The sequence below is a fragment of the Asparagus officinalis genome, chromosome 2, assembly GCF_001876935.1.
Source record: "Asparagus officinalis chromosome 2, Aspof.V1, whole genome shotgun sequence".
Classification (NCBI taxonomy): Eukaryota; Viridiplantae; Streptophyta; class Magnoliopsida; order Asparagales; family Asparagaceae; genus Asparagus; species Asparagus officinalis.
The window spans coordinates 323,820-347,542 of record NC_033795.1 but is presented as its reverse complement, the minus strand read 5'-3'; the positions used below and the strand labels follow the sequence as shown (position 1 = coordinate 347,542).

The 23,723-nt window shown below is 32.8% G+C and overlaps 1 protein-coding gene across 1 annotated transcript; it reads right to left on the bottom strand.

Annotated features, from left to right (window-relative positions):
* LOC109829762 lies at positions 371-22,764 on the bottom strand. Its single transcript, XM_020396796.1, has 5 exons — positions 22,547-22,764; positions 19,876-19,959; positions 19,726-19,770; positions 803-900; positions 371-702 (listed from the first exon to the last, which is right to left on the bottom strand). The coding sequence occupies exons 2-5, from the start codon at positions 19,927-19,929 to the stop codon at positions 618-620; spliced, it is 282 nt and encodes a 93-aa protein (XP_020252385.1). The 5' UTR covers positions 19,930-19,959; positions 22,547-22,764; the 3' UTR covers positions 371-617.

Below are 23,723 nucleotides of genomic sequence, written 5' to 3'. Positions count from 1 at the left end.
ACAACTTCCACATTTTTCACTTTTGGAGAATTTAGTTAGGTTTTTGGTCCAACAGATTCCCCATCTCATTCCCTAAAATAGGGATGGAAGAGAAAAAAGGAGGAAGCTTCCCCAAATCTGCAGCATTCTCCAAATTTTTAGAGGGAAAAAAGGATTCTTCAAAATGGGAAAGCTGTTGGAGTTTGTGTAAAAATTAGTTGGAGAATATGACTTTTGCTTCCACATTTTGGAGAAAATTTTAGAGAAGCTGTTGGAGATACCCTAACCAAAAATTCTGGATATTAAAAATGCACGGCGGCTTTATTTTCTTTATATATTGAGAGTCACACTGACCAAGTTGATCACAATAACTACATTAAAATCCTGCTGCTGAGGGAAAGACCACAATTAGACTACAACCAAGAGAGTTTATAACATTATTCAGCTGTTTGGACCCATGCAACTTTGTTTTCAACTGATTCAAGTTTTCCTCGCACAAAAGCAAACACCATGAAAATTTATTCCGTTATATCATAAAAATTTGAAACAATTAAAACATAATGTCATATCATCTTGGGCTCAGGTAACAAAATAGACTTTCAAACACATAAGATTGATTGCATTCATCAAAAGTGAGATTACGCTGAGCGTGCGCGAGAGGACTTTGGATTTATCATCTTCTGAGACTCGTAAAGCATATGGTTGATAAGACCTCTAGCAGCACTGCAGGAGTCACAAAGTGCAAGTTTGTTAAGTAGAGCTAAATAAGAGAACATGTAAACAAGGTGAGAAAAAAAAAGAGAACAAATAGTTATTCACTCACTCGTCTTTTAATTTTTGGATCTTATCGGGATCAGTCTCATGCATATTTCTCTTGAACTGCTGCCTCACCATGTCGACAAGGAGCTCGGTATTGTAGTTCTGAAAAGAAGGCGAGACCATCAGCCTAGGACTAATTTTAAACATATCAACAATAGAAGATATCGTTGCTTTGACTTAATAGTTTCTTGAAACTATAGGGCACTATACCCCGGTCATTATAGCCTTTGTAGGCACAAAAGTCTTCAATAACAGGCTGAGCATTTTTACTGTTCATGATCCGCTTGCTAGAATGCATCATTTCTTCCAAGCAGTTTTGATGGTCAATATTTTGTTGAAGCCTACTATACAATCTTAAATATGGTGCCAAACTGAAGTAGGGAATTTAATGACTCTAAGTCTTAAGTATTAGCATCGCAGGAGTCATGCTCTATAACCAATACATTCCAATGGAAAAGCTTAAATACCCTCATTCCAGTAAGAGGAACATCAAATGATGATCATAAATTACTACTTCAAGAACATTTATCTAAACCTGTTTTATAGCATAAATTTTACTGCCCAAAAGGTACCTCAATAAGCACCCTTCTGGCTAAAAATTCACTGTTGAATGAAAGACCTCGATTTTTTGTGTTTACAGTGGGTTTATGGGGTGTTTATCATTGTAAAGAGATTCACATAAACCTATGTCATCAATCCGAAAGATATTTCCTCAGCTTTAATATGATAATAATATCAAAACCGATTCGAGGATTGCAACATTTTAAGATTACTCTAGGAGCAGGGCTGTGGCTTTCATCGTGAAGCCCCATCCTTTAGGGGAAAAAAGAGAGGGAGAGGATCTAGGAGCCTCTGTTGGTTGACCGGTCTTCACATAGGGCCTGTTTGTTTCACCAATTTTATGGAATAGGAATGGTATTTGGACCTGACAATGACGTTTTCGTAATTAATGGATTCCAAATGAATTCTAATCTTGAGTTTGGTTCAAAAAATTTTTATAGAATTGCTAATCTATAAAGTGGCTCAAACAGTGTATATTTCAGGAAATCCAAATCCAGTCCATTTGCTAGGAATTGGGTGGAATTTCTGACACCTCTCCTCTTTTTTATTCTGATTCCTAATCCTATTCCTAATCCTTTGGGTGAAACAAACATAGAATACAAAAAAATAGGATTTCATAAAACTAAAACTTGTCTATAATTTTTTTATGGATTAGGTTGGAATCCATAAATAAAATAGAATTCCTAATCCTATTCCTACCCTCTATTGAACCAAACATGCCCATAGTTAACCAAAGAGAGGCAGAATTTGAAGATATCCATATTCTATCAGAAGGTATTGATCTATCCTGCTCATTTTGTGCATCCATCCCACTTATAGTGAATGTCAATTTGTTATTTGGATGAAAAAGGCCACAATCATGAGTTATATAGTCCACAAAAATTTGACGATTTCGGATTATGCATAAAATACTCTATTTGGGGTAGCAACTTGTTATCTGACTGAAAACAGCAAAGATTACGGTTTATACCCCACAGAACCGGAGAATTTTGGAGCATGCATAGAGTATTTATTGAGGGATGAAAGGTTGTGATTTAAATGAAGTTAGTTGAAATCATGGGTTATAGCTAACAGAAATTCGGGAATTTGAGTACACATAAAACATTCTATGCGGTAATGCGGGATCATAATTTGTGATTTGGTCAAAACAGCCCAAATCATGGGTTAGTCCACGGAAATTCGAAAATCTCAAGAATATAAAAAAAAAATTCTATGCGGGACGACAACTTGTGATTTCATTGAAAATGATCAAAAGCATGGATAATTATCCACATAAATTCAAAATCTTTTGCAATATGCAAAAAAATATTCTATATAGGATGATAACATGTGATTTGGACATAGATGAGCACAATAATTGGTGTCCATAAAAATTTGGGAATTCTAGCGTACACAAATATTATGTATGGAATGACAATTTATGATTTGGTCAAAACATCCAAAATCATGGATTATAGTCAACAAAAATTCAAGAATTTCAAAGTACGTGTAAAATATTATGTGCGGGATCATAGTTGCATGAAACCTGGTTTGTTCCAGTTCATGGAACAGGTACGAAAGCGTGGTACGACACTCATTAGGAATCGGATACAAGGGGATAGGCTTATACGGTAGCCAGAGAACGAGGTACGCTTTAGGTTCGGTTCTTAAATATAAGAAGCAGAAGTTTTGCAAGAGTCAAACTTAAGAGAAGTGCTTGTTGATATCAGTATTGGTAAAAGAATCATAGGAATCATGTTGCAATTAAAGTATGCATACTTTATTTGCTTAATTTATTACATTCTTTGTTGTTTATTCTTTTAAAAAAGAGTTTTTTTCTTCAAAATTTCAACTTGTTTGAATTTTAAGTCGGGTCACTAAAGTTGGTGAGTTGGGTCGTGTTCCACGTGAATCCAAAATGATTGATGTCATGCCCCGGGCCCGTAGGTGCAATGCAAGCTGTGGGACCCACCAAGTGTAACGCGCTGTTTGCCTCAATCCACTACCAAAATCGACTATCCGATGCTACACTTGACTCTAGGGCTTACCTATTTAAGCCACTAAATTTTCATACATTTCCCAATGTGGGACTAAACATGGGGTGCCACAATCACCCTACCTTACATATGTGATGTCCTCATTGTGACATGATAATTGGTACATCACTACATCCCAATATCACCAAGCGATGTGGACTCTAGAGGTGACACCTACGGCTCTAAAGATGGCTCCTACTGCGCTCACGCGGTGTAGCACTTACCCCCGCATAACACTTAGCTCTACACTTCCAGCTAGTAACTTGCTCTGATACCATTTGTCACGTCTCAGACTCGCAGGCCTATTGGTGCGGTACAAGCCGTAGGACCCACCGAGTGTAGCGCGCTATTTGGCTCAAATCACTGTCAAATCAACTAGCCGATGCTATATTTAAGTCTTAGGCTTACCTATTTAAGCCACTACATTTTTCATACATTTCCCGATGTGGGACTAAACATGGGGCGTCACAATTGAACCCGCGTCACGGTTCACTATAGCATCCCACATTCCCAACTTTTATCTGCGGGACAGCAATGAGTTATAGTTCAAAGAAATTTAAGAATTTTTAAGTACGCATCAAATATTTTATGGGATTAACACTAACACTTGTAATTTGGTCAAAAACGCATCAATCATGGGTTATAGTGCATAGGAATTTGGAATATTAGAGTACGCATAAAAAATTCTATACAAGATGGCAATTTTTTGGTCGAAAATGGTCACAAAAATTAGTTATTGTTCACATAGATTTCGGAATTTTAGGGTATGCATTATATATTCTATACCCAGGGTTAGGGCATTTCTGATTGGTCGAGACGACCAAAACCACAAATTGCAATTCGCAAAAATTCAGAAACTTGGGACTACGCATAAGCTATTCTATGCAGGACCGCAATTTTTGATTTGGCGGAAACTAATCAAAATTGTGGACTATTAAGCCACAAAATTTTGAAAATTTCAGAGTATGCAAAAACTATTCGATGTAGGACGGGAAGTTGTGATTTGGTTAGAAAAACTAAAAATCATGGAATATAGTCTACAAAACTTCAGAAATTTTCACAGTACACAAAATATTCTATACAGAATGATAACATGTGATTTGGACGAAAAGGGGCACAATCATAGGTTATAATCCACAATTTTGGGAATTTTGGCGTACACATAAATATTCTACGTGTAACGACAATTTATGATTATACTGAAAACAACAAAAATCATAGGTAAAGTCAAACAAAATTTTGAGAATTTTATAGTACATATAAAATACTTTTTGTGCGAGAATAGCTTGTGGTTTGGTCGAAGACGTCATAAACCATAAGTTATAGTTCAAAGAAACTTGGGAATTTGTCAGTACACATAAAATATTATTCGAAATGCCAATTTGTGATTTGGTCAAAAATGACAAAAATCATGAGTTATAGTCCATAAAACTTTGGATATTATAGAGTTTGCATTAAATATTCTATGTGAAACGATAATTTATGATTTGATAAAAAATGGCCACAATCATAAGTTATAATCCATAGAAATTTTAGAACTGTGGAATACGCATGTTTTATGTGAGCGGCCGAGCGGGCATTTCTAATTTGGTTGAAAACAACTAAAATTATAGATTATAGCTCACAATAATTTGGAAACTTAAGAATGGGCATAAAATATTCTATGTAATATTGTAATTTGTTATTTGACCAAAGACAATCACAATCATAAATTATAGTCCACAACAATTCAAAAATTTTAAATTACACAAAAACTATTCTATGCAGGACAACCAATGACGGAGTCACATGGTGTCCATTGGTGTCACAGACACCACTGGATTGTTTGTTTTATATGGTGTCCATTGGTGTCACAAGACACCACAGGATTACCTGTTTTATACATACTTTTAAGTATTTTTATTCGTCTTTATTACTTTGTAGTTAGGACATCACTAGAATTAGAATAGGACACCACTAAGAAGGCTAAAGTTGCAAAATTGTCATCGTAGATCTTAAATACAATAATGATAAATTGCATGTGAACACCACTGACACAACATCTACACTCATGATTAGTTGGAAAACAAACAAAATCATACGTTATTGTCCATAGAAATACGAAAATTTCACTGTACGCATAATATATTCTATATGAGATGACGTGTGATCTCGATGAAAAGGGGTACCATCATTGGTTATAATCCACAAAATTTAAGAATTTTAACGTACACATAAATATTCTATGTGAAACGATAATTTGTTATTTGGTTGAAAATAACCAAAACTATGGGTTATAGTCAAAAAAGATTTGAGAACTTTGGAGTACGTATAAAATATTCTATCCGAACTGACAACTTATGATTTGGTCAAAAAACAAAATAAACCATTAGTACAAAGAAAATTAGGAATTTTTAATACACATGAAATATCTATATGGGACAACTTGTGATTTGATCGAAAACAACATAAACCATAAATTATAGTTTAAAGAAAATTAAAAATATTAGATTAGACATAAAATATTCTATGCGAGACACCAATTGTTGATATGGTTGAAAACATTGACAAAAGGCAATAATCATGAGTTACATTCTATAAAAATTTGAAATTTTTATAGTATGCATAAAATATTCTATGCGAGACTAAAATTTGTGATTTGCTCCAACCAGCAACAATCATGGGTTAGAGTACACAAAAATTTGGAAATTTCACGAATAAAACATTCTATGTGAGATGTCAACTTGTGATCTAGTCGAAAACGAACAATGATTGTTATAATCCATAGAAATTTCTACACATTTTGAGTATGCATAATCAATTCTATGCGAGACAACCATTTGTGACTTGGTCGAAATCCACTAAAATCATGGGTTATAGATCACAAAAATTTGAGAATTTTAGAGTATGCATATGATATTTTATGCAGGACTAAAAATTGTGATTTGGTCGAATCAGCAACAATCATGGCTTATAGTACAAAAAAACTTGGAAATTTAGACTACGAATAAAATATTCTATGCGAGATGGCAACTTGTGATCTAGTTGAAAATGAACAATCATTGATATAGTCCATAGAAATTTCTAAATATTTGAGTATGCTTAATCAATTCTATGCAAGATGGTTGTTTGTGATTTGGTCGAAATCCACTAAAATCAAGGGTTATGGATAACAAAAATTTGAGAATTTTAGAGTACCCATATAACATTCTATGCGGGAGCATAATTTGTGATTTCATTACTAAAAGCCAATTTTTTTTGTTATAGACGACTGAAATTTAGTATTTTAAGAGTACGCAAAAAATATTCTATGTGAAACGACAACTTGTGTTTTGGTCGAAAACAACCAAAATTAAAGGTTACAGTCTTTTGAAATATGAATATTTTTGGAATACACAGAAAATATCACGTGCATACGGAAACTTCTAATTTGGTTGAGAAAAAAAAATCAAAATCATGCGTTATAGTCTACAAAAATTCAAAACTTTTGGATTATGCATAAAATATTTTATGAGGACCTGTGATTGGTTGAAAATGACAAAAATTATGAGTTATAGAGTAAAAATTCAGGATTTCGTAGTATGTATAAAATAATTAATGCGGGAACACCTGTTTTTGTTGAAAACAACATATATCAAGAGTCATAGTTCTAAGAAATTCAAAAAACTTTTAATGCAAAAAATATTCTATGTGAGACAACTTGTTATTTCGTAGAAAACGGTAACAATGATGAGTTATAATCCATAAAAATTTGGAAATTTAAGAGTACACAAAATGTTCTATGCGCAACAAATGGTGATTTGGTTGAAAACGATCAAAATCAGGTTATAATCACCAAATGTTTGAATATTTTCAAAGTAGACATAAAATATTCTATGCGGGATAACAACTTGTGATTTGGTCAAAAACTAACACAATCATTGGTTGTAGTCCTGAAATTTGAAAGTTTTAGAGTACACATAAGTATTATACGCAGAATAAAAATTTGTGATTTGATCGAAAACGACCAAAATCATGGTTTATAGTCAACAAAATATGGGGAATTTTTGAGTATGTATAAAATATTCTATACGGGATGAAAACATGTGATTTAGCCAAAGATAACATAAAACATGAGTTACAGTCACAAAGAAAATCAAGATATCTTTAGTACGTATAAAATTTCTATGCAAGACAACAACTTGTCATTTGATTGAATATCTTTAGCTATAGAATACACGTAAAATATTCTATGTGGTATAACATTTTGTGATTCGGTCAAAAATAGCCAAAATCATAGTTAATATTCTATGTTGACAAAATTTTGTAATTTGGTCGAAAAAACAAATAACATGGTTTATAGTCTGCATAAAATATTCTATACCAAACAAAAATTTGTGATTTGATTGAAGAGAGTACAATCATCTGTTATAGTCAACAAATATTCCAGCATTATGGAATGCGTATAAAATATTTTATGAGGGATGAAATTTTTTGATTTGGTCAAAGCGATTAAAACCATTTGTTATATTTTATAGAAATTCAGGAACTTTTACGTTCAAATAAAATATTCTATAAAGGACGGTAACATGTGATTTGGTCGAAAAAGGAAAACAATCATAGGTGATAGTTCCCAACAATTTGAAACTTTAGAGTACGCATATGATATTCTATGTGGGACAACTTGTGATTTAGTCAAAAACAATAACAATAATTGTAGCAGACCAAAGAAATTCTGGAATATTAAAGTACACACAAATGACCAAAATAGTAGGTCATTTTCCATAGAAAAAAGAATGTAAGAGTACCCATAAAATATTCTCTGTCGGAAATTTATTTGTGATTTCATCGAAAAGAACCAAAATCATAAAAATCCAAGAATTTCAGAGTTCGCAAAACATATTCTATTAAGGATGACAACTTGTAATTTTGCTGAAAACGACCAATCATAGGTAATTGTCCACATAAATTTGAAAATTTTCGGGGTACGCATAAAATAATTTCTGTTGGATGACAACTTGTAATTTGATCTAAAATGGGCATAATCATCGGTTATAATATAGAAATTTGAGAATTTTTGAGTACACATAAATATTCTATAGGAATGACAATTTGTGATTTGGTTAAAAATGGCCAACATCTTGAGTTATAGTCAACAAAAATTCAAGAATTTTGTAGTCCGTATAAAATATCATACTTGTGATTTGGATGAAAATGACAAAAACTATGAGTTAAAGTTCAAAGAATTCAGGAATTTTTAGTACTCATAAAATGTTCTAAATGGGTCAACTTATGGTTTGGTAAAAAACAACAAGAATCGTGAGTTATAATGCATAAAAAAAATTTAGAACTTTTAGACTGCACAAAATATGCTTTGCAGGAAGTTAATTTATGATTTGACCGAAAACAACCGCAATCATAAGTTATTGTTCATAACAATTCTGGAATTTTAGAGCACACATAAAATATTCAATGTGGTTATTGTTTATCATTCGGTCAAAAATAACCAAAATCATGAAAACGACCAAAATGCATAAATTATTCTACACAAACAATTTTTTTATTTGGTGGATAACAACCAATACTATAGGTTGTAGTTCACAAAAATTCAAAAATTTTAAAGTAAACAAAAAATATTCTATTTGGACAATAACTAGTGATTTGCTGAAAAATTCATAATAATTGGTTATAGTCTATAAAAGTTCAAGAATAGTGGAGTACGTATAAATATTCTATGCACAATGAAAACTATTTATTTGGTCAAAAAGAGAAAACATCATGAGTCATAGCTCAAAGAAAATTTGGGAAATTTTTAGCACATAAAATATTTTATTTTATGCTAGAGTACTTGTTATTTGGTAGAAAACAGTGAAAATCATGAGTTATAATCCATAAAAGTTTGGAAATTTTAGAGTCCACAAAACATATTCTATGCAACTAGTGATTTGGTTGAAAACAACCTAAGTCACAAGTTATAATAAAAAACAATTTAGAAATTTTCAGAGTACAAATAAAATATTCTATGCAGGATGATAACTTTTGGTTTGGTTCAAAACTAGTATAATCATTGGTTATAGTTAGAAATTTTAGAAATTTAGGAGTACACAAATATTCTATGCAGAATTTTTTTTTGTGATTTAGTCGAAACGGTTAAAATCATAGGTTATTGTCACCGAAAACTCAGGAATTTTGTAGTACGTAAAAAATATTCAATGTAGGATGACAATGTGATTTGGAAAAAAATAATATAAACCATGAGTTATAGTTCAAAGAAATTCGAGATATTTTTAGTACCCAGAAAATATTCTATGCAAGACGAAAACTTTTAATTTGGTCGAAAACGGCAACAATCATGAGTTATAATTAATAAAAATTTTAGAATCATAGAGTACAAAAAAAATATTCTACGTGAGACAACAATGATTTGGTCAAAAATGGGCACAATCATTGGTTATAGTCTATAAAAATTCGGGAAAATTAGAGTGCGTATAGGATACTCTGTGGTGGATGAAAACTTTTGATTTGGTCGAAACGGCCAAAAGCATTGGTTACATTTTAAAGAAACTCAAAAGAACATTTAGTTCGTATAGAATATTCCATACGTGATGGAAGTTTGTGATTTGGTCGAAAACAACAACAATCATGAGTTAGTCCACAAAAATGTAGAAATTTTAGAGTACAGAAAATACTCTAAGTGTGACAACTTGTGAATTAGTCAAAAAAAGACAGCAATCGTTGTTATAGTTCGTAAAAATTCCAGAATACTGGAGTACGCGTAATAGATTCTATGCGAGACAACCATTTGTTATTAGCACAAAAACGGCTAGAATCATGGGTTATAATTTACAGAAATTCAAGAATATAGGAATACCCATAAAATATTCTATGTGGGACCATAATTTGTGACTTTGTCGAAAACAACGAAAATCATAAGTTATAGTCCATAGAAATCTGAGCATTTCAAAGTATGCAAAAAATATTCTATGCGGGACGATAACTTGTAATTTAGTTGAAAATGACCAAATTCATATATAATCATCCACATAAATTCAGAAATTTTCAGTGTATAAAATATTTTATGCAGGATGACACCTTGTGATTTGGTCAAAATTGGGCATAATCAGCAATCTTTTAAAAATCAGTCATTAGAAATATATCGGATGGTCAAATTCATATCGTATTACGATTATCAGGGGATATATTGGGAATACATAGTAAAAATTAGAGTGTCATATCATATGGTGTGCATACATAATATAATATAATGTCCTATAGTATACACGTCTAAAATTTGATGCAAATTGCAAGCAATAAACCAAAAAAGATCTCTTCAACTATGCTGATATCATAATGAACTTTGATACATTAACTTCTCGAAAACTCTAGATACTACATAAACTTCCCAATAATCTCATTTACTTCTCCAAAAGAAGAAATTTCTAGCAAATCAATACAGGTTCAGCTGGCTCGAAGGTCGTTGAGCTTTGTTAACGGATTGTCGAGCGTTTTCAAAGAAATATTCAGAAGTGAGAAGCTTCAACTTTGAACGCCTTTGAGAGAGCATCTTAAAATTAGAACCAATTTTGGGAAGAGTGATCGATAGGAAGGGAAAACACAATATGCAAGCGTATCGGGGGAAAACGATCAAGAGGGTGAGAAATTATGCTTGCTTGATGGGAAAAGATTATGGTTGGGCGCTGACTTTTTGGTTTCGTAAATTAGACATCGGATCGGGTCTGTACATAAAGGCTTTGTGACTCGAAACTAAACTCGTAGCCCAAATCCAAACGGGAGATAAATCGATCGATTTCCAACACTTGATAAATCGCCCGATCCATAGCAAATTTACACCGTTAAATCAACTAAAATCAACCAAAACCGATAAAAGATAATAAAATCCATAAATCAAATTGCGACTAGAGCTCAAAACCGATAGATTAGAGATTTTTGGCGATATCGGACAATTTTTAAAACATTGATCATCAGTTATAGTTTGTAGAAATTAGAGAATTCTGGAGTACACAAATATTATATGTGGAATGACAATTTGTGATTTGGTCAAAAAGCCAAAATCATGGGTTATTGTCAACAAATATTCAAAAATTTCAAAGTACGTATAAAATATTCTATATAGGATGATAACTTGTGATTTGGATGAAAACATAAACCATGAGTTATAGCTCCAAGAAATTCAAAAAAATTTATTATGCACAAAATATTTTGTCATTCAACAACTTGCGGTTCGGTCAAAAACGACAAGAATCATGAGTTATAATCTGTGTAACCTGGGTACTTCTAAATTGAAGTCGTACCCATATTCGACATATACTTGTATCCAAACTCCTTGGACACTCATTGCATATATGCATACATTTATCAGGGCATGTACTCAATTATACAATACACGTTTTAATTTAAAACACTTGCCATACTTTTTTTAAACACATCCTACACTTCACATTAACTTCTTGAAGCTCATTGAACATAGCTCAGGTTCCGAATTATGATTTTGTAGGATTGTTTGGATGTCTAGTTCTTGAACTAGTGATTTTCCAATTTATAACCCACATAATAAAAGAGACGTAAAAATGTTATAGGAATTTTAATTCTCATACAAATTATTAATTTCAATATATAATGTGTATATAAATATTTATATAGTCATGTCCCTGTACCCTACCTTTTACAAATTTATCATGTCATGCATCCATACGTGAACTGGTACTCGTATCCATGCAATATTTTTTGCGGAAAGTTAATTTGTGATTTGGCTGAAAGCCTGAAAACAACCACAATCATAAGTTATAATCGAAAGAAATTCTACAATTATGGATTAATTACAAAAAGGAATTTTGGAAACTTTAGATTACGCAAAAAATATTCCATCTGGGGTTATAATTTCTTATTTGGAAACTTTGGATTACGCATAAAATATTCCATCTGAGGCTATAATTTCTAATTTGATGGAAAATAGCTACAATTATGGGTTATTGTCAACAAAAATTCAAAAATTTTAGAGTAAGAAAAAACTTTTCTGTGCAGACAATAACTTGTGATTTGGTTGAAAAAAACAAAATCATAGGTTACAATCCGCAGAAATTCAAAAATTTTCATAGTACGAATAAAATATTATATGTAGGAAAACTTGTGAGTTTGTCGAAAATAGATACAAGCATTGGTTGATATGCGTGATGAAAACTTCTAATTTAATCGAAACAACCAAAACTATGGGTCATAGTTCAAAGAAATTCAGGAATTTCTTAGTACATGTAAAATATTTTATGTGGGATAACGTGATTTGATCAAAAACAATAAAAAATATGTGGTAATGATCCACAAAATTTATTTAAAGTACGCAAAAATATGGTTGAAAACGACAACAATCATGGATTATATGTCACAAAAATTTGTAAATTTTTAGAGTACGCATAAAATATTTTGTGGTACGTCAACTTGACAACTTGTTGTAGGGTCTCGAAAAAGATGAAACGATTGATTCTCTAACTGTCTTAGTTGTGAGAAGAGATTCTATCGCCTGATAAGAATCTTTTTAGAATCGTTCTTTTTCAAGTACAGAAGAGAAGATTGATTCGACTTCTCTTTTGTTTAACGTGGACTCGATGTGACGATGAGATGCCTCGCTCGATACTCGTATCGAGCTTACTTCTCGTTGATGATAGGAGCAAGATTGCTTCATCTCGAGGAGAAAATAGCCTCTTTCGAGTGCTGAAGGTGCTTGCGACTGCTGTTGGCCCTCGACGCTCGTGCGTCTAACTTTTGGATCTCAAGATCTGATGCCCGGATCGCCAAGAGTCTAGGTACGTGTCTCCGCCTCTGTCTCTATGTGTGCCCTTCACAGCTGCTCACGACTATTTATAAGCCTTTAGCGTGTAACTGACGCTGATATTAAGGGGTCAGGAGCGTAACTAACTCCTTAGATTTATAGCCCACGTGGGCTGACTGGGTCTTCATGGTCATTAGCCTTCTGGCGTCGAGCCTCGCTTGATGAGACGAGCCTCGTCCGATGAGACGAGTCTTGCTGCGTGGCGAGCCTCGTTCTTGAATGAACTTCGTCTCCTGAAGGAGTTTCATCTCCTGAAGGATAAAGCATTGAGAGCCTCGTTCTTGGATGAACTTCGTCCCTAATGACGAACTTCGTCTTCTGAATGTGCTTCATTTTCTAGAGGAGCTTCGTCCCCAGTGACGAGCTTCGAACCTCGTCTCCAATGACGAGCTTCATCTTCAATGATGAGCTTCGTCACTCTTGTTTCTTGGCATTTTTTAGTGCCTACATTTGTGATTTAATTGAAAATAGGATAAATCATTGTTATTGTCGACAAAACTTTTAAAATATGGTAGAACACATAACAAATTCTATATGGGACGACTGTCTATAATTTTGTTGAAACATCCAAGATTATGGGTTATAGTTCACAGAATTTGAAGAAAATGGGAGCACACATAAAATATTCTATATGGGACCATACTTTGTGATTTCATCGAAAAGAACCAAAAACATAGGTTATAGTCCATAGAAATTCAAGAATTTCTGAGTATGCAAAAAAAATTATGCGAGATATAACTTGTGATTTGGTTGAAAATGAGCAAAATTACAAGTTATATAATCTATAGACATTCAAATTTTCAAAGTATGGATAAAATATTACATGTTGATGATAACTTGTAATTTAATCAAAAATAGGCACAACCATTGTTATAGTCTATAGAAATTCAGAAATTTTGGAGTACACATAAATATTCTATATGGACACACAATTTGTGATTTGGTCAAAAATGACCAAAATCATGGGTTATAGTACACAACTTGTGATTTTGGAGTATATATAAAGTATTCCTTGCGGGACAATTTGTGATTTGGACGAAAACGACATAAAATGTGAGTTATAATTTAAATAAATTTGAGAAACTTTTAGTACGCATATAATATTCTATATGAGATGACAACTTGTGGTTTGGTCAAAAACGACAAAAATCATAAGATACAATGCATACAAATTTGGAAATATTAAAATACACATAAAATGTTCTATGGAGGGCACGAAATTGTGACTTAGCTCAAGACGACCACAATCATAAGTTATAGATCACCGTAATTTTAAAATTTAGGAGTATGCATAATATATTAGATGTGGGAGGATATTTCTCATTTTATCAAAGACAACCAAACTCATGAATTATCATTCACAAAAATTTAGAAACTTAGGAATTTGCATAAAATATTTGATGTAGCACTATAATTTGTTATTTTAACAAAAACAGCCAAAATCATAGGTTATATAATCCACAAAAATTCAAAATTTTCAAAGTACGCAAAAAAATATTCTATGCAAGCGACAACTTGAGATTTGTTGAAAAAACCAAAATCATTGATTATAGTCCGCAAAAATACGAAAATTTTTAGGATAAGCATAAAATATTCCAAGCATGAAAATATCTTGTGATTTGGTCTATAACGAGCACAATCATCGGATATACTCCAAAAAAAATTGGGAATATTAGCGTACGCATAAAATACTCTGAGGGGTAAAAACTTCTGATTTGGTCGAAACGTCCAAAACAATTAGTTCAAAGAAATTTGAGCATTTTTGAGTATGCACAATATATGCTATGTGGAATGCAACTTGTGATTAGATCAAAAACGAGAACAATCATAGGTAACAGGTCCAATAAAATTAGAAAATTTAGAGTATTCATAAAATATTGGAGTACAATCATTGTTATATCCATATAAACTACGAAAAATTGGAGTACAAATAGTAAGTTACATGTGAGATGGCATTTGTGCTTTTTGGTTAGAAACAACCAAAATCGTTGGGTATAGACAACAGGAATATACTACTTTGTATCGAGGACCTTGTGATTTCATTGAAAACAGCTAAATCATAGGTTATAGCCCCAAAAAAATTGGGAATTAAGGAGAATGCAAATAAAAAATTATGTAGGATGAAAACTTGTGATCAGGTTGAAAATGACCAAAATCATAGGTCATAGTCCACAGAAATTCGGAATTTTTTGGAGTAAGCATCAATATAGGGTGATAACTTTTGATTTGAATGAAAATTGCCACAATAGTTGGTTATCATAGTCCAGAAAAATTCGAGAATTTTAGAGTAGACATAAATATTCTATGTGGCATTACAAGTTGTGATTTGGTCGAAACGAACAAAAATCATGAGTCATAGTCAACAAAAATTTAGATATTTTGTGGTACATATAAAATATTCTACATGAACGAGATCTTGTTATCTTGTCAAAAATGTCAAAAACCATGAGTTATAGTTTGAAAATTTTTAACTACAAAAAATATCCTATGCGAGACAACGACTTGTGATTTGGTCAAAAACAGCAACAATCACGAGTGACACCCTATAAAAAACTGGAAATGTTAGAGTATGCATAAAAATTCTATGTGTGACGGCAATTTTTCATTTGCTTGAAAACGACATAATCTTAAGTGATAGTCCACAGAACTTCCAAAATTTTCACATACACATAATATATATTAAATGGGCGTCATTTCCGACTAGGGTCAAAACAGCCAAAATCATCAGTTACAGTCTACATAAATTCAAAAATTTCTAAGTACGCAAGAAATATTCTATGCAAACAACTTCTGATTTAGTTAAAAAACCAAAATTATAAGTTATAGTCAACATAAATTCGAAAATTCTCATAGTATATTTTATGCTAGATAATAACTTGTGATTTGGTAAAAAAAAGGACACAATCATTGGTTACATCCCACAAACTTCAGGAACTTTGAAGCATGTATTAAATATTCTCTATAGTTCAAAGAAATTCTGGACTTTTTTGAGAATGCATAAAATAATTTATGTGGGATGGTAACTTGTGATTTACTCGAAAACGGCATTGATCATGGGTTATAGTCTAAAAATTGGAAATTAAAGAGTACATGTAAAACATTTTATGTCGGATGACAACTAGTGATTTAACCGAAAACAACAATCATCATTGTTATAGTCCACAGAAGTTTCGGAACATTAGAATGTGCATAACAAATTCTATGCAGGATGTTCATTTGTAATTTTACCGAAAACAACAAAAACCATAGGTCACAATCATAAAAACTCAAGAATATGAGAGCACACATAAAATATTCTATGCAGGAACCTAATTTGTGATTCTGTTGAAAGCAGCAAAAATCATTAGGTTAGTCCATAGAAATTTGGGAATTTGTAAGCATGCAAAAAATATTATATGCGGGACGACCACTTGTAATTTGGTTGGAAACGACATCAACTAGTAACTTTGACAAAAACGACCAAAATCATGGATTATAGTTTACAAAGACTCAAAAAAATCAGAGAACTATTCTCTATGGACAACAATTTGTGATTTGCTCGAAAATAGCAAAAATCATAGGTTATAGTCCACAGATTTAAAATTTTGGAAGTCCATAAAGTATTTTTGGATAAAAACTTATGACTAGGTCGAAAACGGCCAAAATCATAGGTTATATAGCCCATAGAAATTCAGATAAGCATAACATATTCTATGGACGACAACTTGACAACTTGTGATTTAGTTGAAAACGACCAAACTTAATGGATATAGTTTACAAAATTTTGAAAATTTAGGAAAGCACAAAAAATATTTTATGCTGGAGGGCAATTTGTGATTTGGTGGATAACGTCCACAATCATAATTTATGTCCAATTTGAGAATTTTGAAGTATTCAAAAAATATTTTATGCGGAAAGGCAACTTTTGATTTCGTCAAAGATGGCAAAATTCATTAGTTACAGTCCAACGAATTTCAAGAATTTTGGAATGCATAAAATATTCTATGCAAGGCGACAATTTGTGATTAGTCGAAAAAGGCCAAATCATGGGTAACAGTTCATACAAATTCAGAAATTTTGAATTAGGCATAAAATACTTGTGATTTGGTAGAAATCAGCTAAATCATGTATTATATAACCCATAGAAATTAGGTAATCTGCGAGTAAGGATAAAATATTCTTTACGGGATGATAATTCAAATACGACCAACATCATAGGTTATAGTCCACAGAAATTCAAGAATTTCAAAGTACAAAAATAATTCTATGCAAGAGGACAACTTGTAATTCGGTCGAAAATGGCCAAGATAAGGGATTATAGTCCTAAAAATTCGGGAATTTTTAGTACGCATAAAATATTCTATGGATGACAACATGTAATTTGGTATCGAAACCGGTCAAGATCATGGGTTATACCGTTATAGTCTGAAATTGTGAAACTCCGGAATATGCATAAAATATTTTCTAATGGACTTTTATATGTAATTTGATAATTTGATGGAAAAGGACAACAATTATGAGTTATAGTCCACGGAAATGAAATATTTTTTTAGTACACATAATATATTCTATTCAGGATGGCAAATGACCAAAACCATATGTTATAGCGCATAGAGATTGCGAAACTTTAGAGTACGTATAAAATATTTTATGCAGGAAGAGAATTTGTGATTCAGTTGAAAAAGTGAAATTATGGGTTATAGCCCACAAAATTTTGGGAATTTTCGAGTATGCATAAAATATTCTACGTGGGACGAAATTTTGTGATTTTCACAAAAAAGGTCAAAATCATGGGTTATAGTCCACAAAAATTCGAGAATTCTTGAGTATGCAAAAAATATGTTACACAAGACGACAACTTATGATTTGATCGAAATGAAAAAAAAAATATGGGTTAGTTCACATAAACTTGAAAACAATAGATTACGCATGAAGTGTTCCATGTGGATTTGCAATTTCTAATTTTTTCAAAAACATTCACATTCATGAGTTATAGTCCACGTATATTCAAGAACTTTTGAGTATGCATAATATATTCTATGTCAGAGGCCGTTTGTGATTTAGTTGAAATTAGCAAAAATATAAATATTCAAGATTTTAGGAGTACATATAAAATATTTTATGTGGGACGTCAACTTGCGATTTTGGTCAAAACGACCAAAACAACAATGATAATTTAATAACCCCTAAGTTTTATCCCTTTATCTAAGAAGCCCTCAACCTTTTTTTGACATTGAAGCCCCTAAGACTTCCTTCTTTCTTCCAAGAAGCTCCGAACTTTCAATTTTCGACAACGTAGCTAAAAATTATCCTTTTTTTACAACAAAACCCCTAGATGAACAAGAAGGTTTGGGGCTTCTCGGAATAGCGGGGTAAAACTTACAAGCTTTGTCATAAAAAACAGTTGGGAAGGCTGAAGAGGTGATGTGGTGGAATCCTTGGAACTCAACTTCCTTAATTTGCTATTTCTCTGGTATAGTCTTTATGATAATCATATGTCAAGCTTCATCAGAAGCAAGCTAGACCTGAAGGTTGGACGCTTCCAGAAGAGGTGTAAAACTTAAAGGTTTTGTTGTTAAAAAAGAAAGTTGAGGGCTTCTCAGAAGAAAGGCGTGAACTTAGGGATCTTTAGACTATCTTCTAAAAAATAATAGGTTACAATCCATAGAGATTCAAAAATTTCGGAGTACGCATAAAATATTCTATGTGAGACCACAGTTGTGAGTTGGTCAAAGTTTGAAAATTCTGGAATAGGCATAAAATTTTCTATGGACGACGAGTGATTTGGTCGAAGACTCGAAACGGTCAAAATCATAGGCCATAGTTCACAGAAATATAGAAATTTTTGAGTACGTATAAAATGTTCTATAGACGACAACCTGTGATTTGGTCGAAAACAACCAAAATCATGGGACTAAAATTTTTGGGTCCAAGAAAATTTGGAAATTTTGGAGTACGTATAGAATATTCTATGCAATGCGGCAATTTGTGATCTAGTGGATAACAACCATAATCATGAGTTTTGTAGTCCTCAAAAATTCAGGAATTCCAGAGTATGCAAATAATATTCTAGGCTAAAGCGCAACTTGTGATTTCGTGCAATATGGCCAAAATGATTTGTTATATAGCCCACAGAAATTCAAGAATTTCATAGAATGATAAATATTCTATACGAGACGATAATTTTTGATTTGGCCAAATAACAAAATCATGGTTTATAATCCATAGAAATTCACAAATTTCAAAGTATGCATAAAATGCTCTATGTTGGACGACCAACGCCAATTTGTGGTTTGGTAAAAAAACAACCAAAATCATGGACAATAGTCCACATAGATGCTATTGAACAACCAAATATATTTAAATGGTTTTGAACATTTTGATCATGTGTCCTTTAATAGTTATAAATGGTATTGAACAATTAACATGATTGCTTGCATTTTTATTCAGATATCTTGGGCTAATGCCTTAGATATAAAATGCATACTCCTAGATATGCGCTTCCTATGGAGGTAAGAGTAAGAATAACATCCTGAAAGTTCAAGCAATTAGCCAAAGCATAAAGAATACCTTTTTACCTATATATTTGGCTCTTCGCAGGCACTCACGGTACAACTACAATAGAGAAAAACATGAATAAGTACCAGCTATAAAGTATGCCATAAATAATATATTATGAATGCCAGATCAAAGAATCAATGACTGAAATAATGTCTTTACTCTTATCACATTGTCTGCAAGCTCAGGCGGTAACGAAGTTTGCAGTGAAGGCATCTATTTTGACCTTTTGTTGCTGCTATATTGCTGGGAAATCAAGAGTCCACAAGTTAGCAAATAACAGACTAAGGTTTGACACTTAATAAAGCCATAACATAGCCTCCATTTGGATCCAATAGAAAACTAAAGCGGGACTAAGTTTCAGTTAGTTCATAGAAAATATTTTATAATTCACAGCATGAATAACAGACACACCTTAATTGCAAGGTCTGCTTCACATTTAGTGTAACTCATTCACTATGGTTTTCTTTTTGTTGGTTTCAGCAAGCATTGTTTCTCCCTGTTTGAGTCTAGAGTTCTAAAATTCAATTTTTCGTTTTTGAAAATGAATGGTATATAGTGAATAAGGTCATAAATAATTGTAATTAATTCTCCCCCATCTTTTATCCAATTCCTCGGCCCTTCCCGTAAAGCTGGGTAGTTCTTTCATCTCAAGAAAGTTCAAATTTGGATAAGCAAAACGCATATCAAACACAGTAAACAACTTACATTAGTCTTTGCTCAGCCAAATTCAAGTAAGATCAAGACCTATCCACTTTTACTAAAAGAAGATATCATCACCTTGTTAAATGTATCACATCAACTCAACTCCTGGTAGACTCTCAAAATCTTACGGAGAAAAAGACGTTGGCCAGTCACATCAAGGAAAAAAGAAACAAGGTCCATGCACAAGCTTCCCATCTTCTCTTTAATGCCTAATAATTATGATCAGATTCCTTCTAAACTCTGTTTTAATGATTTTCTACATGATGACCACATATTGTTTTTGACAAATCATTACAAAGCTACCATGTTAAGGAGCATCAGTTTCACACAAACTTCAAACCATATTCAAAACTACATCGAGTATCACAGTTTGGTCATCATGTCCTCTAATAGTCTAATTTTGTACGTGCAAAAGGAAAATAAAGAATAGAAAAACATATATAAACATAATTCAATTTTTTTGGACACCAGGATAAGTTGAAAGTGCCTTCCAGGCTGAACTGTTACTGTACTGTTTGGCTTAATCTTTAGAGACCATGATAGTTGTCTTAGACATTCTTATTTGATAAATAAATTACGTCTTATCAGCTAGAACAGAAATAGAATTTTGGCATTATATACGAAGTAATACCTTTCTCATGCACATATAAGGCTTCTTGTAACATTTCAATACAGTACATTATAGTATCCCAATAACCATATGAAATTATGTAAGGCTTTTTATATGAGACCATAAAATATAGGGGTCTTTTGGGAACCACCATGAAATTTTCAGTTTCCATAAAGCAACCATGATAATATGCACCATTGATCCACCAACACATAATGTTCATCCATATTCCGTTAAATAATTTGTTAAATCCCTAAAACACCCTCACAAGGGGACCCAGCTATCTTTTATGATATTTTATTATTAAACAAAACACCTTGCTTCCCTCCAAAAATTAGTCAACTCCCTGAAAATTTTTAATTCCTCCAAACATCCCGCACTCATCCCCTCCAAAAGTTAATCACAGTGGGCTTCTATGTCATTTTACATTCTTATCTAACAGAATATGGATGGAAATAATGACTTTGTGGCACTTTGGTAACGATGTATATTATCATAGTGGTTCTACGAAAACTGAAAAACTTATGATGATTTCCTATAAAAGCCCATTATGTAAAGACAAGGAGGTCCTAAGGTTTTGTTATAATACTAAGATGGCGTCATCAGCTGCTAAAATATCATAAGTCATAACTTATAGATTTATTGTGATCAAGCCTGCAAAGAGCTGGATACAGGATAATATAATTATTAAACCTGTGGATGTTAATGTTTTTTAAAGTATTTTTTGTATTCAAAATCACATCAGATCTTTTGGTCCTCAGCCCATACCACTTCGCCTAATAGGCATAATCACAAAGTGTCTCAAGGAAAACCTAATTTCAGGAGTTAATTGTTGTACAAAGGACCCTAATATTATCCAGTCTGCTGCCTTTATATCGATTCTTTAGGCAGCAGACTATACAATTAAACAATGTTTTCTACACTGCAAATACGATTCAAGAAGAAATTAAGTATTCATGCATTGGTAGAAAATTTTAAAAGCTAGGTTGGATTCCAATACCACCACCTCAAAGAGAATGATATTAGCTTTTTGAGGTTAAAAAATAGAAAAATGTGAAGAAATCCTCAGTTATGCACGCCACTACAGTCACAACTTCCTGGTATATGTACTTTCTATCTAAAAAAATTGAATCTTTTAGAGAAGGTTGGTCTTTATCTTTTCTAAAGCTTAAAAATTAGTCAGTAAAGTCTTTAAAAAAAAGGAAAACGCAAGAAGTTCTCAGTTACAGACATTGTTACAGTCAAAAATTCTGCAATTACCAAAATTTATCCAAAAAGAAGAAATCTTTTGGGTGAATGCTGAGTCTTTATGTCTTCTACTGATTCAAAATTCTCTCTTTTAAAGAATCATGAGTTTAAATCTCAGTATCTGATCGGATAATGAGAAATCGTTCCCCCAAATTGCACACAAAAAACGAGATAGTAAATGAATGATACAAAAACTTGAAACCCTAGCTATTGTGTATATCCAACATTTTCTAGGGCTTAAGAGATCTCTATAGAGAGAGTTTAGGTTACCTGAACGGGCGGCGGCGGCGGCGGCGGAGGAGGAGGAGGAGAGAGATGATAGCCGTAGAGCTTGGAACAGAAGAGAGCAGGAGCACGGAACGCGTCGGGTTGGGTCTCTAGGATTATCCGCTTGCTGTATTGATTATTTGAAACACATCCGAAACTGGCCAAATCCAAAAGCCCATTAGTTATGACAATGAAGCCCACAGCCCATCATTTCAACAAGCCCACACACGTCACAAATATGTTTTATCAGGTTAACCTGCTAGAGATTCTTGGGACACTGTCCAAGTTTACTGAACATCAATTTTTGCCATCAATTTCATTACATAATGCAACGCAACATAAAATCACGAGCACACAAAAGTCATCACATAGGTAATCAATGCAATAGAATGCAGTGATGATAGCAAATACAGAATAATCATGTATATGTTGAGTGAGAATGATCAGGGTACGTCCCTGAGCAGTGATGGGTAATACATTAAAAGGGTTAATTGTGGATAGACCCTCTGTAGTTCTATTGTGGCAGAAATCCCGCTTCCAACATGAATTTTTTCGACCTTCTACTCTCAGAAATTGTTTTCTGACTAATAGACCTCCTGAGGATAAAAGAACCAAAAACAAAATTCACTTAGGGGGTTCCATCACAATCGTGCAATAGAACGGGGTGTCTTCCGCAACAATAAAACTGCATGGGGTCTATCTGCAATTGGGTAATAGTACAGGGGTCAATCCCCAATTAACCCTTGAATAAATGATGAAAGCTTACAGGCACACACAGGTTGCTACAGAAAAAGTTCACAAATGCGTGCTAATGGAATTACATGTACCAAATAAATAAATAAAAACAAGACAGACAATCAAAAAATGACATACATTATTCAAATCCTTCATTGATCGAGCTTTGCGATTCAAGTAGTATGTCAGTAATCAAATGATATCATCCTGTACCTCCGATCGATCTCATTGTATCTTTATCTCCATTTTCACAGAAAAACTTGAATCTCATTTATTTCACTTATTTTCTCGTGTTTATTGAATGATACACTGCAGGCCTGGCTGGTTTTACTTTAAAATACCAACTGCAGCCGGAAGATGCACCCAGAAAATCAAAGAATAAGGCCGAAAACTTCAGTTAAGCTATAATTCAAAAAACCATATAATGGAGTACACTGAAATAAGA

What these genes read in the sequence shown, in the direction of transcription:
- LOC109829762 (XM_020396796.1), bottom strand. Translation starts at nt 19,929, where the DNA reads ATGCCTTCACTGCAAACTTCGTTACCGCCTGAGCTTGCAGACAATGTG. An exon ending in TTGCAGACAATGTGATAAGA is followed by an intron (nt 19,771 to 19,875) that starts GTAAAGACATTA and finishes TCTCTATTGTAG; the next exon opens with TTGTACCGTGAGTGCCTGCG. An exon ending in CCAAATATATAGGTAAAAAG is followed by an intron (nt 901 to 19,725) that starts GTATTCTTTATG and finishes CCTTCTTTTCAG; the next exon opens with AACTACAATACCGAGCTCCT.